The sequence below is a fragment of the Lepisosteus oculatus genome, chromosome 28 (genome assembly GCF_040954835.1).
Source record: "Lepisosteus oculatus isolate fLepOcu1 chromosome 28, fLepOcu1.hap2, whole genome shotgun sequence".
Classification (NCBI taxonomy): Eukaryota; Metazoa; Chordata; class Actinopteri; order Semionotiformes; family Lepisosteidae; genus Lepisosteus; species Lepisosteus oculatus.
Window position 1 is genome coordinate 8,839,461 of NC_090723.1, and position 17,150 is coordinate 8,856,610.

General features: G+C 47.3%; 2 protein-coding genes across 5 annotated transcripts; one reads left to right on the forward strand and one right to left on the reverse strand.

Annotated features, from left to right (window-relative positions):
• Positions 1 to 2,651: 2,651 nt before the first annotated feature.
• Positions 2,652 to 8,075, reverse strand: mrpl10 (mitochondrial ribosomal protein L10). 2 transcript variants are annotated; one of them, XM_015362354.2, is made up of 6 exons: positions 7,967 to 8,075; positions 7,357 to 7,526; positions 6,438 to 6,602; positions 5,797 to 5,941; positions 5,182 to 5,458; positions 2,652 to 3,959 (listed from the first exon to the last, which is right to left on the reverse strand). In XM_015362354.2, the coding sequence occupies exons 1-5, from the start codon at positions 8,004 to 8,006 to the stop codon at positions 5,211 to 5,213; spliced, it is 768 nt and encodes a 255-aa protein (XP_015217840.1). In that variant the 5' UTR covers positions 8,007 to 8,075; the 3' UTR covers positions 2,652 to 3,959; positions 5,182 to 5,210. The 2 variants fall into 2 exon arrangements, with proteins under 2 accessions (XP_015217840.1, XP_015217838.1); XM_015362352.2 differs by having other exon boundaries at positions 2,652 to 3,964.
• pnpo (pyridoxamine 5'-phosphate oxidase) lies at positions 7,526 to 14,715 on the forward strand. 3 transcript variants are annotated; one of them, XM_069185574.1, is made up of 7 exons: positions 7,526 to 7,776; positions 10,801 to 10,925; positions 11,160 to 11,259; positions 12,319 to 12,372; positions 12,907 to 13,035; positions 13,220 to 13,290; positions 14,094 to 14,715. In XM_069185574.1, the coding sequence occupies exons 1-7, from the start codon at positions 7,714 to 7,716 to the stop codon at positions 14,257 to 14,259; spliced, it is 708 nt and encodes a 235-aa protein (XP_069041675.1). In that variant the 5' UTR covers positions 7,526 to 7,713; the 3' UTR covers positions 14,260 to 14,715. The 3 variants fall into 3 exon arrangements, with proteins under 3 accessions (XP_069041675.1, XP_015217837.2, XP_006638366.3); XM_015362351.2 differs by lacking the exon at positions 7,526 to 7,776 and adding an exon at positions 9,322 to 9,555 and having other exon boundaries at positions 14,065 to 14,140; XM_006638303.3 differs by lacking the exon at positions 7,526 to 7,776 and adding an exon at positions 9,354 to 9,555.
• The last annotated feature ends 2,435 nt before the right edge of the window (positions 14,716 to 17,150 follow it).

Here is a 17,150-nt window from a genome sequence, read left to right on the forward strand (position 1 = left end):
TTAAAACTGCTAACAGCAGGCGCCTCTTTACACCAAGATGTGTGGGGGGCTGGAACAAGCTGCCCAGCCTTCTTCGAGCATAAACAAACTCCTGCTGACCAGACTGGATGAGCCACATTTATCACTTTGCATCTTAAACTTTATCACATAAACTTTATTGTAAACTTTATCACGTTCTAATTTGATATGAATAAACCAGGCAACTTTTAAACTATTAACAGTGCATTTTTCCCAAATGTTTATGCTGCATTTTATTACAAAAAAAATATTGTTGCAATCCATAGCTACACCAGCACTCGAAATACCTTTCATTTTCTCGGTGTCCATGAACTAGTGTAATGGTAAGCGGTCAGTGTAGTAAAACTGGGCACTGGCTACAGCAGGGCTCACTGCCCCCGGTCACCTTGAATTAGACAGGCTCGTGTGCGTGTGGCGCAGGGTGGGGCACGGCAGGCACCTGCTGGACTGGGCAGAGGTGATCGCACACACAAAGGGAGACCTGCTTATTCAAAACGGCCCCTCTCATTCGAAAGGAGCCCAATTTGCAAAGCTATTGTCCTTCTTGTTGTCAGCTTTTGACTTGATCGGTTTTGGGAGGGGGGGACATTAAGTGTGGAGGTGTTAACCTGGGGACTCTTTTTTCAGCTTTTTTAAAGCCCAGTGGCTGTGGGACAACGTCACCTTCGCCACGTCTGGAGGGAACAAGCAGGGTGAACTGGGACTGACACAAACTCACTCATGTTTGGCTTATGGGGGAAGATACAGGTCAAGCATCAGATGCAGAAACACAACGCACAAAAGAAATTGTGTAGCTGAATTCCAGAGGACACTAGGTGACACTATGTGGAAGTGCGCTTAGAACTGAGTTTTATACAGAGAGTTGTGGGAGTGTGGAACAAGCCACGCAGCTATGTGGTTGAAGCTGATCCTTTTGTCTTCCAAAAAGCAGGTGGATGAGATTCTGGGGTCAATTATCTATTTTACTACCAAACATGCCAGCTGTGCAGAATGGCTCCCACTTGTTGATAACCTCTCTCATGTTCTCATTTCCTTTCAAGCAAAACTCAAGCGGCGCAGAACTCCGATATTTCTAACAGAACTGCAGGAGCTGCTGGTTTAGAAACGGGGTCAGCGCCGGTCCCCCGTGGATGCATGGGTCTGTGCTCAGTATTCCTCCACTCATGTTCAACACTGAATCATCGCATGAAAAGGCACAATCAAATCTGAGCCCCTACATCGGGAGCTATTTGCCTACGATCAGTGAAAACCGCAGGAATCCGGCTCTCTAGGGTTGGGGAGACGCAACTGAGCTGAGAACATTGGAGGTTTCCAAGCAGAGAACTTATCAACGTCCGCAATTAAGGGTCTAATTGTGTAGCTTATGGGCTGGGGTGGGGGAATAAACACTGGAAGGGACTGGGGCCCCCAAGTACTAGAATTGCAATCTCCTGCCACCAGAGCCAAGGCTCTGAAAGAGCTCCGATAGATCTGAAAGATGCCTGGAGCAACGCCCCACACCCCACTGTTTCAAAGACCCAGTCACAGCAGCTCCGAGCGGCAGATGTCCCACCTTCTCCCCCCTTCATTGTCACAACAATGGGGTTGAAATCGACAGCGGCTCAGACTTGAGGTTGTTTGCTTTTCTCACCCTCCCCACTTGCCCAGCCAGTGGAGCAGGGTCGCGATGGGCCCCCAACCTGTCAGACCAGCCCTGGGTGATCACAGAGGGGGAATGTCAAGCCACACACTTCTGGAAACTCAGGGCCGGATCTGTCCAGCTTCCCAGCAGTTCCATGCCTGGCTTAACCTGGGGCAGGGGTTCCCAAGTCTTTTCCTAGAGGACCACACACCCACTGGCTTTCATTCCAGCCCAGGTTGGAAAAATCCAATCGCTGCCTTAATTGAACTAGCAAGTGGCCTGACTGGAACATTTACAAGAGGGATTTCATTTTACTTCTGAAATGCAGTCTTTCACAGGGCACGTCCAACAAATGCAAGAGCTAAAAACTGTCAAACAGATCCTCTGAATTCTACTGTGAAATCAATTAGTACTTCAGTTGTGTGTGTACCGAGAGCTCAGCTGGAAGAAAACCCAGCCGGATTTCTCACATTTTGTGAAAGCTGCAGTAAGAAATTTAAAACAATGGGCACAGGGCTGCGATTTGCTCATATATTTATCCACTAAAAGATTGCTTCCAATGGTTTCTATATATATAGTCATATTAAATTAAAGAGAAAGTGATTATTAGTTTTAGAAAAACATGCACTTTAAGTTACAAAAAATGAATTACATTTTTGAACACTTAACATCATAACCTGTCGGAGGCCTCAACTATGCATGAAGTAGTTCAGGTGGGTAGCTGTGTCAGCATGCGTAGGTTGCAAAGGAACAAGTAATAGGTTTATTCCATGCTGAAAAGAGAAGAAGAAAAAACGTTTCAGCTTCAGTCTTCAAAGGCTCCACAGCCGAAACGTTGCGTTTTCTTTCTTCCCTTTTCAGCACGGAATAAGCTTGTTACTTGTTCCTCCTGAACCATGCATGCTTGGTTAGCGCCGTTATTGCCAACAGGTGAACCATGCTGCTGTGTTCTAATCCAGTTTTTTTCAGTAACTCCCTTTGATAAGTGAGAGAAAAAAATGTCAATACGGTATTCTGGATGAGAAGGTTTGAGTTCTTTTTATTCCTTTACTTCACCAGCTCAGACAGTCCAGCGATCAAGAATGACTCTCACATACCAGCAAATGCCTGGAGACCAGTTTATGCAGAAGGTCCTTGCTCGAGGGTACAACAGCCGTCTCACACCCGGGATTTGAACCCGGGACCCCCCCAGTCCCGAGTCCAGAGCCCCAGCCACTGCTCCCTTTTAACACTACGATTTAATTTCTACATCTTGTAATTCTTTACCTCCTGCACCTGTTGTGTTTTTAGACTCTTTGCCTAGTTTAGGTTCTATTTTTGTATTCTAAGAGAGGTTTGTTCGACCAGTCAGCAGGCCGAAAGCACTTCCCATCTTTTCACATCACAACCAGAGATTAATAACACAACAATAATAGTTGCTAATGCCTGGAGGCCATGCCTTTCTGGGCAGATCCTACTGAAGCAGCCCCAGTCAAAGTCAATGGTGATAAGACAGATTCCTTTTTGACAAGCACCATTCCAAAGAAATGCTAATCACGACAGGTATGCTGTCCGTTTGGTGGCACAGAGATCACGCAGACAATAACCATACTGTGTAAGGCCACAAGTCCTCTGCAATCTCACTGACTCTTCCTGTTTCTCCAGTTGTTTGAAGGAAGAGTAAGCACTTTCAAGATATTTACATTTTTTTTAAAAAAAAAGCTCCCTCTTCAAAAGATACATTGAAACTGTATACAAACAAGGCTGTAAGATTTAGGCTCTTGATTCTATAGATCCAAAAAACTATTGTCATCACAGGACTGTAAATTACAAGAATTACAAGAATATCCTCTGGCTACTCTTATACAGTATCCGAAGTCCATGACCCTCCGGATGGCAGATTCTGCGTAACAGCGGATCTGGTGGCGGGCGGAACGCTTCCAGGGTGATTCAGCGACTGCATCTCCGCCGGCACGTCCTGTTCCGAAGTGACGGGGAGAAAGTGAGCGAAGGAATGCGCAAAACCCGCACGGCACGAAGGAACAAAAACCACTCAAGAAATCCGGAGAATCCGAACCAGTTCCCCACACGGGACAGGGCGCTGCCGCCACCGAACAGCTGGGCGTCTTTTCAAGTGTTAAATCTGCCGAAGCTAGCGCTGGATTGACAGGAATGAGGCCACAGTTCACGGTTCACAAGCCACAGGCTTCTGTACAAACATGATGATGCCGAAGAGTCAAGGAGTCCAGTTTTCATTTACAAGCCTGTACCGGGCTGGTGTCCCATCCAGGGTGTATATTCCACCTTGCGCCTGTTGCTTGCCGGGATAGGCTCCACCATCCTGATCTGGGTGAAGCGGACAGAAAAACAGATGCAAGGACGAATAATTTAAAAGCTTAACCCGACATTGGTGAGGATCATGTATTCCAAATTCAGGAGACGGTGCACGCAATGATCAATGAACAGTGGCATGATCGACACTTTCGCTTGGAATTACGGACACCAAAAATCGCCTTTAAGATCCCTTTAAGCACTGACAGGCTTTGCTTTAAACAAAAACAATCGCATTAAAATGTGCCAACTGCAAGATCAGAAGTGCTTCTCTGTCAACTGGTTTTAATTCAAACACCTTTTTTCCCCCCCAAACATAACAGTCAACAACAATCCAAATACATCACTCTGATTGGAATGCATAGGAAGTGATAATTATTTGATTTCATGGTGTATGGGTGGTGCCACAGATTACAGTAAACAAGATCAGTATTTATGGAATTAATTTATATCTGTGCAGTTTTATTAAATAGTAGTGTTCCTTTAAAAGCCTACACCCTGTATTGTTAATAAAAAGCTACGCAGTCATAACTAGACAGCAGACCAATGTAGTAAAGGTACATGTAGCACACGTAGTGTTAAAACTTTAACCTACCGAAGATCATTTATTACACAATGAGCAGAGCAAAGGTGTAAAATAGGCTGAGATGCAACTTCACGCTGAAAGGAAAAGAAAACAGACACTTTGGCTGCTGTGCCTTCTTCAGGTGTGGCATTTTAAGAAGGCTCTACAGCTGTAATGTTGTGTCGGTTTTCTTGTCCTTTTACCATGGTATAAACCTTTACCTCTTCCAGCTACCTACTTGTGATGCAATTTAATTCACATTGTTCACACTGCTGTTGGTGGCAGTTTTGAACTGCCATTTAAAACCCAGTTCTATCAAAACAGTACTCCTTCTCATTTGGGGATGAATGCATTTTAATGTGTATCACTTTTAATTGATACCCATTTATATAAATAAAAAAGGAGAAATCTTAAAATACAAAGCTATGGAGATGATACTTTGCCCCCTACTTTCTTTACTAGTGTCTGCAGCTTTTAAGGACTGAAAAACATCAAACAGCTGTGAAACTGGAGTCTATCTCCAAGTTTAAGTCCAGTATTGCCCGACAGCTTATTTGCAAATAATTATATAAATAGAAACTGCGCTTTTCCTACAGAGAACTAACACAGGAATCCCTGAGACAGAGGACAAGAGGAAAGGGGTGACAACAGAACAGTCCCATCGTACCGCCCACACGGTGGATCTCCTGCTGGACCCTACACCTCCTGTAGGTCTGTGTGCTCTGGTTTCGAGCTCTCCTCAGTGCTGCCCCCTCCTGCCTGCCGCTGGTACTGCTGCAGCAGCGCGGAGAGGCGCGCGGGGTGGTGCTGCAGGAGGGCAGCGGTCCGGGAGGTCATCAGCGCCATGCCGCCCACTAGCTGCCCCCGAACGGCCATCAGGGAGGGCAGCCTGGAGTAGGCCAGAACCCCCTGCCTGCTCAGCAGGGTCTCCTCAACGCAGGCTCCTGCAAGGACAAGAACAACAGCGATCCAATTCGGGGTAAAACTACAGGTAAAGGAGGGAAAAAAAAAAATCAGAAGTAAGAACATTTAACAGATATGAAATATTGTTGGAAAAGCTCACTGGTGCTGCCTTGGCGTGTTCATGCTTCACAGTGCACAAAGGTACAAGTTAACCAAGTCCTCTGAACCTACGGGCTCTCTAACTGTAACACTGACAGTGATTTTTACATGCAGGTAAATGCTTCATGGATCAGAAGCCCGGTAAAGCTGCAACACAGAACCAGCGCTGCGGTAGTGCTCTTGAAAGAGCGTGGTCGAGTGTCTCCGCCTCTCCACCCACCGAGAAGCACCATCTGGGGGGCGCCCTTCAAGCACTGCAGCATCTCCTTCACTCTGGGCTCCTTGCTGACCAGCAACACGTTCTGGCCAATGAACAGGGGGCTCAGATTTCTGTATCTGGATTCCGACAGGAAGGACCTCATCACCTGCAGCCCGTGAGAAAAAGAAATCACAGCCGCTCTTCCTAATGAGTCTCCCTCTGGCCCAGTTACAATGTTCCGAACCGGAGTGCCTGCTGTATCTGTGTTACTGCACTCTACCACCCTCTGGTGGTGAGAGTCTGTATTGTAGGCACACCGGCCTGAACAGAAAAGTTTCAAATCTTAAATTTAAATGCGAGGTGCTTCAAATCCCGCGGCCGGCAGAGGAATCCTACTCCATTGGGCCCCTGAGCAAGGCCCTTAACCCCAGCTGCTCCATTGGCGCTATATAAATGGCTGACCCTGCGCTCTGACCCCAAGCTTCTCTCTCCCTGTCTGTGTGTCTCATGGAGAGCAAGCTGGGGTATGCGAAAAGATAAATTCCTAATGCAAGAAATTGGCTTATAAAGTGATCTTATTTTACTCTGCCCAGGAGTCAGTCTGCTACCAGTAAGACCCGAAATGGATGTTAGTGCTACGCAGCAGAAGTCCCGGGCTGCACCTGGTTGGGGTAGAAGCGGACGGCGATGCCGTGCTTGTGGAGTCGGCTCTTGAACAGCAGCATGTCCTCGGCGGAGGTGGCGTTATTCTGCACCACAGCGATCATCTTGCCCTCCTGAAACATGGCCTCCACCTCGCGCTCAAGAATCCGCGCCAGGCTGCTCTCCTAGGATAATAAACACAAGGAACTGCTTCACAGTTTCGCTTTACAGATTAGAAATCACCCTGTAGGTCACAGCTCCCAGCTGGCAGCCCACTGGACCTCAGCAGGTGTGAGCCTGGTCAGTACCTGGATGGGAGACTCCTGGGAAAGCTGAGGCTGCTGCTGGAAGAGGTATTAGTGGGACCAGCAGGGGGCGCTCACCCTGCGATCCATGCGGGTCCTAATGCTCCAGTCTAGTGACGGGGACACTATACTGTAAACAGGTGCCGTCCTTCGGATGAGAAGTAAAACCGAGGTCCTGACTCTCTGTGGTCATTAAAAATCCCAGGGCGTTTCTCGAAAAGAGTAGGGGTGTAACCCCGGCGTCCTGGCCAAATTTCCCCCCTAGCCTTGGTCCCTTGAGGAGACCAATCATAATCTCCTAATAATACTGTACAAGTGTAAGGAATTGTTCTCTCTCCTACCCTGAAAGCATGCACTCCCACACTCCTCAGTTGCCAGTATAACAATATGATCTGATAAAACTCTGCTATTTTTTTTCAGAAATGTAAATTGTATCAAAACAGCTCTTTTACACATATAGACTATGTGTGTGTTTTTTTTTACACAGTAGACCCAGACATATCCCATTTCCCACCCCTCCTTCAGCAATCCACACCACCACAATCACACTAAGCATCAGCCCTTCACTGACTGCTCCTGGGCGGACTGAGCTTCCGGCAAGCGCTGAGCGCTGGGAGGGACAGAGCGAGCGCACCTCTTGGGTCTGCCGGGCCGGCGGGGCGATGCATCTCTCCGGCACGGCGGGCCTGGGCGGCCGGTACTCCGTCACGGCCAGCAGCTTCTGCTTCAGGAAGTGCACGGGCTTGCGGTGGCGCGTGACGGCCTTGGAGCCGTGGCGCACGCTCTGCCTCGCGGGGAGCCAGGCTGGCCGGGACCGGGGGGGCGAGACGAGAGGCAGACGGGCGTGTGAGACAGGAAAGGGCGGCCGGGGTTCGAGAAAAAAAAGACACGCTAGCCGACCTCAGCGCAGCCGTCCGTCGCTGGGACGGAACCCCCGAGAACAAGCTGCTTGGCTGTACAGTATGGATAACAGTAGTGGCATTTTCCAGAGATGCGTGGCCACTTCTCTGGGAAAGATCTAAATAATATCAGCAATGGAATTGATTTCTTGCAGGTAAATCGAAGGCTACTTTGATGGAAGTCTGTTTGGCGTAGCTATCCATCAGCCTCTGCTGATTAAATTTGAACGTTCAGCGTTTATAAAACTTACTAGTTATGTTTTAGTACATTCACAATAGCTATGTTATAACACTGTCTTATCAGAATCTACCTGCCAAACAGCGTTTCAGTTTGATATCACTTACCCAGCCTCGGAAGCAACCTGCCACACAAGGTCGCCGCCATCTTGAAAGTCGATTCGGTTGCTTTCGGAATGTCTCGGGTCTTTCCGTTGCATTCCGGACGACACAAGTTCTTCCGTCTTTACTCGCGCGGGAGCATTGTGGGATATGACGAGTTCCGATTACACTGTCCCTGTGCGCTAGCACACAATTGTTTTTAATTAAATGTATAACGAATTTACAAATACAACTGGAGGAGCAGATACAGATAAAAGAGAAAAAACAGATGAACAGAAAAAAACAATTAACTGCCAGAGGTAGTGAGGTAAATTATTTATGTGACCAAATTATATTTTTACATAGATCAAATGTTTTCCTTGCTTTAGCATTTTTCAATTGTTTATAGAAGTTAAATGTTTCAACTCCACCTCAAAAGTACTGAAAACGAAAGTATTATTGGACCATTTTGATTTATTTTTTGAATATGACATTTACCCAGAATTACTAATACATTTATTATAAATAAATGTTTTTTTTCCAAATTTCCTCTTGCACAGTACAACAAAATATCAACATCCTTAAATCTAAAAAACACCTTTAAATGCCTACAAACAAAACTGCAATTCTGTCTAAAACAACTTCACAAACACACCTAACACATAAATGCACCAAAGACTCCCCTTCAGCCCGACAAAAAACACACAGATCATCCTGCTCATGCTTAAATTTAGAGAGCACTAATTTAGCTGGATAAAACGTATGCACAATTTTAAACGAGATCTCTTTAATTTTATTTGCAATACAATATCTATCAGGAGTTGTCCAAACTAATTTCCAATTTATATTTTCAAACATTGCATTCCAAAAAGATAGACAAGGCGGGATAAGATGGGGTTTACAAAGCTTCCTTATATACGTATTATTACATTTCTTATCCTTTATTTCCACGCCATCCAAGAATAAATCAGTTGTAAGACCAGTTGTAATAGCATCACAAACTATTGTATATTCCTTAGGGGTAACAGGAAACTGAAATCTTTCTAGGAATTCAGGATAAGTAACTAGCACACAAATACATTTTGTTCGATCGATTACGAGTGATGCTGACAGTATAGGCCAAGATGGTTTTATGAAAAAAAAACTTTTATTGCCAAAATTCCTATTCAATCTATCAGCAGCTCGTGCATATTCATTAACCCTGATGCGTTAATAAAGCAAGAGGATAACATAACCTGTTTTACTTAATCACTTCATCATTCCCTGAAACGTGGAGGGCACTTAAAATGTTGTATTTAAATATTGCCAGGTATGTTTTCTATCGAATCGGGTCGTTTTGCTATTATGACGCTGTTTATCAAGTATGTGAATGAGGGGGCGGCGCACACGCCAACGTCATGTCAAAGCGCGATGACGTCACGCCTGCGTCAGCCCACTCTCGGCCGAAAATGCTAAAGTGTGCGAGATCCGCCTGCGCTGTGAAGATCTGCTATAGTAAGGCTCTTTGCCAGGCGCTCCGAGTCTGTTTCCCTCGGCCCTCGCTTCTCTGCACGGACCCGACGGTCACAAGCATGGATCTGAGCAATATGAGAAAGAGTTACAAAGGGGACGCGGAGGTAGGATTCGTGTCGTTAGCTGGAGGTGTGACACTCCCTGTAGCCACACTCGCAGCTGTGCTCCGTGTTAGTCCATTTGAAGTGTATACATTGACAACGAGTCGGAATGCACGTCTGTTTATTTACACTGCTCGATATTGCAAAAAAATAAAAAATAAAGCGTGCAGTGCTGTCAGGCACAAACCATTGGACTACAGTACTCAAAAGACACAACTGCAGAAATGCCCTTGAGTTCCTCACTGACTTGAATCGATATTTCAGCGTCACGGGAGCCGTGTGGCGTCGTGCAGCAGTCGCGTTGAAAGACGCTGTTTTGTCGCTTGTTGTCGCACTGCATTACAGAAGGACTGGGGGTTGAAATTAACGCTACAGCCTGTAATAACTTGTCCACTGACTTCTTTTTGACGCGTCGCTCACGCGGAGAGCCCACGTAGATGTTATGAAATTGAAACTGTAGTGTTGCGTAATCTGCACTGTGATCTTCGATTCTGGCCGGTTAGAGATTTAAGCAACAGAAAAAAACTGTTTATTGATTTGGGTATCCCCCCAACGCGCCCACGCTCGTATATAATAATCAGTAATTATTAACCGCTATAATTAAATACTTAATACGGTTTCTGTATAGCTCAAATTGAAAGCAGCCTCATCTGCATCATAACTCCTATTTTATTTATACTCCCACTAATCTGTTGAAAAGAAGGTTCTGTCCTTCCTGTGGCTTCGCAGAGTTGGGGTTCGAGTTCAAATGCAGACCAGTCGTGTGCTGAAAGAGCAATTCTTTTCTTGTGCTCCTGGCGCCCCCCTGCGGTCGATCGCAGTAAACGCAGGGGAGGTTGCTCTAAACCTTGATGACCTAAGATCAGATCAGATCCCTTTATTGGCCATATACAATTTCTTGTATTAGGAATATGTCTTTTCGCATACCCCGAATTGCTCTCCTTGAGACACACAGACGGGGAGAGAGAAGCTTGGGGACAGAGCGCAGGGTCAGCCATTTATACGCCGCTGCTGGGGTTAAGGGCTTTGCTCAGGATTCCTCTGCCGGCCGCGGGATTTGAACCAGCAAACCTTCCAGCCACAGGCGCAGATCCTGAGCCACAGAGCACCGGCACCGCCGCCACATGACCTGATTGTAAGACAATTGAGTCGCAAGGGTGTGTGGGAAAGCCCCAGGGGAAGACTGGGCAAACTCTGCGGAGATTTACTGTGCTGCCCTGCCTCTCTCTTTCTCCCCCCGTTTCTCAGGCCTTCGAAGAGAACCAGCTGGTGTCCCTCGACCCCATCCTGCAGTTCGGGGACTGGTTCGAGCAGGCAACCAAGTGCCCTGCTATTGGCGAAGCCAACGCCATGTGCCTAGCAACGTGTTCGAAGTGAGTACCCTGGGAGTGGCCTGCGAATGCTCTCAGGCGCGTTGTAAAACCTCATTTTCGGGTGTGTCTGGTGTCGTGGATGGAGACTCGGCTAGCTGGGGCGCTGCTGTAGCAGGGCTGTGCCAGAAACCAGGGGATCAGGGGGCTGCAGCCAGGTGGCGGTGTGTCGCTCAGCCATCGCGTCTGTGTCAGCCTGTCATGGCCGCCCGTCTCCCTCTCCCTCTCTGTGTGCAGGGATGGCCGCCCGTCCGCCCGCATGGTGCTGCTGAAGGGCTACAGCCAGGAGGGCTTCCGCTTCTTCACCAACTACGAGAGCCGCAAGGGGGCCGAGCTGGTGAGGGCTGGGCGGGGGTCACTGGGCAGGTGGGCGGGTGGGAGGGTGGAGTCACAGGGCTGGGGAGTGGGGGGGCCGGAGTCATATGGTAGGTGGATCTATAGGTGGGTGGAGTCACAGAACAGGGGGCGGGGTCACAATGCATGTGGATAGGTGTGTGTGTGGGCGGAGTCACATGACAGGTATGGATAAGTGTGTGGGTGGAGTCACAGAACAGGGGGCGGAGTCACAATGCATGTGGATAGGTGTGTGGGTGGAGTCACACGACAGGTATGGATAAGTGTGTGGGTGGAGTCACAGGACAGGGGGTGGGGTCACAATACAGGTGGATAGGTGTGTGGGTGGAGTCACAGGGCAGGTGGATCAGTGGGTGGGTGGAGTCACTGGGCTAGATGGTGGGGGACTGGGGTCACAGGGCAAGTGGATTGGTGGGTGGGTGGAGTCACAGGGCAAGTGGATTGGTGGGTGGGTGGGTGGAGTCATAGGGCAGGTGGGCTGGAGGGTGGGGGGGTCACTGTGTTGATGGATGGGCAGGGTCACTGGGTAGGCGGGGCACAGAGTCATCAAGATGCCTGGACAAGCACATGCAGCAGGACATGAGTGCTGATACCAACAGGGTAGAGCCATCGAGGTCATCACTGCTGTGAGTCCGTGGGCTTCTCCAACATTGTTCGTCCACCTTTAAGGGTTTATGGAGTCCCTTTTGGGAAGGTGATGTACAGTATTTGTTTTTTGACAAGAACTACCCCCACTCACCTTCCAACTCCGTTTGGGCCCTGGCCAGTGGTTGTTAAAACCTGAAATGGCTATGCAGCAGGGGTCTTACTTGTTCCTTGCTATCATGCTCAGTTGTCAAGGGCTCAGTTAGTAAATGTGTCATCAAAAAAGCAAATGTGCCTCAAATAAACAGCAATTGCCCTGTAATTTGTGACATGAGTTATAAACGTTCAGTTTACTGGGAGATTGAATTGTCATTTTCCATTGGATATACTTCAACATTTTGGTATTCTGTGTGTATTAGCATTCATAAGTTTTTCTTAATGTGCTTCCTCTCTCCAGGATAGCAATCCATTTGCAGCTCTTGTGTTTTACTGGGAGCCCTTAAACAGACAGGTGAGATTTGTTTTTTTCACAAGTAATTGAACTGATCAGTGGTTTCTTTTTGTTACAAATGGGCAAAAATAGTAAAAACAAACAAATAGGACGTGGTTACTGATGATTCACCTAACAGCTGGGAGATGCCTGATTTTCCTGGATTGAAATGGCCTGATTAAGGTAAAAATGCCTTATTTTGCTTTTATGCTGTTCTAAAAATAAATGAGCTGATCAGACCACTTTCTTTACTGTAAGAAACACCTGTGAAGTGATGATCTGTTTCTTGTCAGCTTTGAGTGATCACTGCCAAAGTGCAGCTCTACCAAATTGTAATTGTTAATTTGGTATTGAAGCCACAGTTGAGGACACTTGTGCAGCACGGTGAATCACAGTTGGGGTTCCAGCGGAGCCCCAGCTGAGCTGGAAATGCTTTCCTAGATGACGAGCAGCAGGCATGAGTCAGTCATTCTGGAGTCATTGCCTGCTGTCCTCCGGACCGGAGAGAGGAGGCGCTGGCCGCGCTCCTGACCCGTTCCTCTCCTCCCTCCGCAGGTGCGGATCGAGGGCCCGGTGGACCGGATTCCCAGGGAGAGCTCCGAGGAATACTTCCACTCCCGGCCCAAGAGCAGCCAGATCGGAGCTGTGGTGAGCCGGCAGAGCTCCATCATCCCGAGCCGAGAGGTGAGCCCCCAACCCACCCCACCCCACCCCACCCCACCATTCCGGGGCTTCCCAGCCAAGCAGAGTGACTTTTCCAGTGGTGTGTCTTCAGAAGCACGCAGAACCCTGAAGCCCCCTCAGTGCTTGCTGTTTGGGTCTGTTAAGCAGGCTGCTGGTTAAGTGGACGTCTCTTCTTGTTTTGCAGTACTTGAGGCAGAAAAACGCAGAGCTGGAGGAGAAATATCAGGGTGAAGAGGTACCAATGCCAGACTACTGGTGAGTGTGGCCCACGTGGGACATTTCCAGTTTCCAGCTCTATGGGTATTCAGACAGCTGAGTCGCGCACAAACACAAGCGCTTAGTGATTATGAGCACTGAAGTGTCTGGTTGTCACTTGTTCTTGGCGGCAGAGAGGATTCTCTTTAATTTGTCCTCCGACTTGCACAGACCTGATAAATGACCAGTCATAATCTTTATGTCCCTTCAGCGTGGTGCAGTGTGCTTTGGCACTTTTGCATCATATCCTGCTTCACTATGGTACCTAATGACCATACTCCTGTACTGGAAACACCATTGCCCTGCGTCATTCCCACTGTGGGCTGATGGAGGTGTCTGCTGTTAGTGCAGGTCCTCCACTGTCCACTGTGGACACTGATGAGAATGTGTGAGGCGGTGTTATTCCACCTGTCCGTTCATCATCAGCTGTCAGACTTGTAGCAGCTGCTTAGTCAGAAATAATAGCCAGTGAGCTCAGGAGAGGTTGTGTAATGTTCTGTGTGCTGAAGCTGTTGGAAACGGTGCTCTTGACGTTGATGGACTGATGAAATATGTTAAAAGTCTAAACACCTAATTAAGATCAATTTAGTCATCGGTTAGCACTGGAGCCGTAGGACTCAGCTGGAGTGAAACCTAGCAGACACAGTGTTCCTCTAGGAGCAGAGCTGGGAGCCTCTTTATAGTCCTGATCAATAGACAGTGCAGTATTGATTGTTAGGCTTGAGTAAGTCCATTTGTTCACTAATTTCTTCATGGTAATTTCTCCTCCTGAAGAACTGGGTTTCCTGTCCACCTCTTTGCAGGGGTGGCTATATCCTCAGGCCTAAGGTCATGGAGTTCTGGCAGGGTCAGACCAACCGCCTGCACGACCGCATCGTCTTCCTGCAGCCGGCGGAGGGAGACGCCGTCGATGGCGTGATGCAACACAGAGGGGAAGGCGGATGGATATACCAGAGGCTGTCCCCTTGAGGGAGAGATGGGGGAGGCCGGGACTTCTTGCAGGATGCTAGGAATTTAAAAAAAGAGCGAGAGATGCAAGAGAGACTCCTGTCAGCGGTTCAGATGAGCCGAATCCCCCCCATGTGTTCTGTGTAGTTTGTTTTAATCAGTGACTTCGGAGCTCCTCCTATGTGTTTGATGAGAAACGTGGCCCTGGTGTGTGAAAAAAGAAAAATGAATATCCCTTCGGGATGTTTTATCAACAAGCTGAACGAGGGCCTGGATTCAGACAAGGAAGTGTTGGATAATGAACATCTGAGAGTACAAAGAGCCTGACCAGGAAGTACCAGAGATCTTTTAGCTGGACTACACAGCGTCTATCTGCCCAGCCCAGTCCCTCCATCAGCAGAGACAGGACTTTTGGTTGGCACCTAGTTCCTGAAATGCCATGCATGAATTTGTAAATAAATATTATTAATACTATAATTTTATAGTTAGACTGTGCCAATTTATCAACAATACCTCTCTTAAGTATGGTGGATGTTTGCTCACCCTGGAAGTGGCACTAATGATGTCTAGGTGTGTTAAAGGTGGGTGAAGGGTGCTGTAATGTAAGCCCTCCGGTGAATTGTGGGAAGTGGGTATGCTTCTGTGCTCAGCTGTGTGCTAGGAAAGACCATACTGCACTTCCTTCCTGTCCAGCTGAAGGCTTTACTACAGGGGTGTCCGGTCCTGCTCCTGGAGGGCTGGTCATTGTCTCTGCGGTTTCTCTTGTTCTCTTTAAAGCAGCAGCATCTGCAGAACTGGGAGAAGTTGTTACTGGCTTCACTGGAGCATTTTAACCAGCTGGTTTACCTCACTTAGTGCTGAGCTGGCTTGAAAACCTGCAGACACTAGCCCTCCAGAACCAGGACTGGACAGTCCTGTAGATACACTGGCCCCTAGGATCAGGACTGGACATCCCTGCAGACACACTGACCCCCAGGACCAGGACTGGACAATTTTGCAGTAAAGCCTTCAGTTAAGTAGTGAAGAAGTAGTAGTACTGTCTCTCAACCACCTCTGCCACACATCACAGCTGTTGTTGCTCATGATGGTCTTTTAAACCCTCTGCTTTTCTTGTCTTGCTGTGACGGGGTCCCTATGACATTACCTACAAGTGGAATGTGTGCTTTGTGCAGAAGCTCAAGTGTGCCATATTGTATTCCATTTGTACTAATTTCTGTGAGTCATGTTGGAGGTGATATGACCCCTTTGGGGTATAGAGATGCCCCTGGCATCTTCTGGCTTCTGCCCCAGCAGCTCTGACGGCTCTCTCACACCGTCCTCTCCTGGTGCTCGTGAACGGCCGAGCAGATTCCTGTCCAGTTCGTGACCGTTCAGTACCTCAAGGCCACCAGCACCTGAGCTGTCACATCAGTCCTGCCCATCTCTTGTTCAAGCCTGAAAGAGCTTGCTGGAAGAGGAGTGTCCAGTGATTTGTCATCAAGCCTCAGAAGAAGGCTTGCCTCATGATTGTCTAGCCCAAGGTCATTCAGGGTCTGGTCCTAGAGGGCTGGTCAGTGTGTCTGTAGGTGTTCTATCCTCTTTAAAGCAGCAGCACCTGAAGAGCTCGGGGCGGCTGATAAACAGGTCCAATTAAGCCACTAATGAAATGATTGAGGTCGTTCGTTCTAGCCTAGTGTGAATATTCTTCTGAATAACTCCCTAACAGGAGGTTTGAGCTAAATAAGCTATCATGAAGGTGAAAATACAAATTAACTCCATGGCTGGGGGGAGTGAATTAATACGTGGTGCTGTTTTTTCCCCTCTCTATATTGAAATCATTTGCCAGCTCTGTAATGTTTATTTTTGAGTAGAAAATGCGTTTTCTTGGACAGTCAGTTAAAAAAAAAAGTTTGGCCAACTTTCAAACAAGCAAACCCAACTGCCAAGGTCATTCAGTGTAATAACAAAACTCTCTAACAGTAAAGGAGTTACTCTAATAAAAGTCAAACCTTTCCAGTGTAACGTTGCATTGGGATACAGAATTATTTTTCTTCTGTGTATATGGACGAACGTAAACTTAATAAGAGACGAAAGGAGACTAATTCACTGCAGTGGTTTTAACACCACACTCATCGTTATCAGTGAGTGACATCATATTTCATCTTTAATAATTGCGTTCCGCTGTCCCATTGTCGTGTTCCTTAGCATTGGCGTGCAGGGTCAGAAAAATAGCTAATTAGGGCCCAGTGGAGAGCAGGTCTATATGCACTTACCTGTGAACATCTGTACTGTGGGGTCAGCTCACTGTGAAAAGGTGTTATCGAAAAACACAGCAAGTTTTCTGCACGATTGGTGTCTTCTTGTCAGGTGGGATGACTTGGGATGTTTTACTATTTTGTTTTGTTGATGCTGCCATAAGAATTCTTTGTCTTTGAAATGGATCTTTGCAGTACCGTGTTTGTGACGCTCTCAACCATTAACCAAAGGGGCTTCAGGGATTTAAACTCGGAAAATCCATAAAGACGGGACTGTATGGTACAGAATCTTACTAGTCCTTTCACTCCAAGACTCCCAAGAAAAGCAAACTGCCCTGACTGCTTCCTTAACACAGCCGTCCAAGAACATCCTAACACCTATGTGAAAATGTAAGACCTACCAGCTAACTGATATTATTGTAATTGATTAATTGACCAGCAGTGAGACTTCAAGGTGTCAGAGATCTTTGCCTCTTGTAGCAGGTGGGCTTACATTGTAATCTGCCATGATTTTATTGATGTATTTTTAATGTTTGTGACTGAAGAATTAACGTTTGAAATAGTCTGTTATTTTTGTATTGCTTGACCTTTCCTCTCATAGCCACTAGAGGGCAGTGGGACGACACCACCCGTCGCTGTTACACTTCAACTGTCTAAAGAACACCTACAGTATGACAA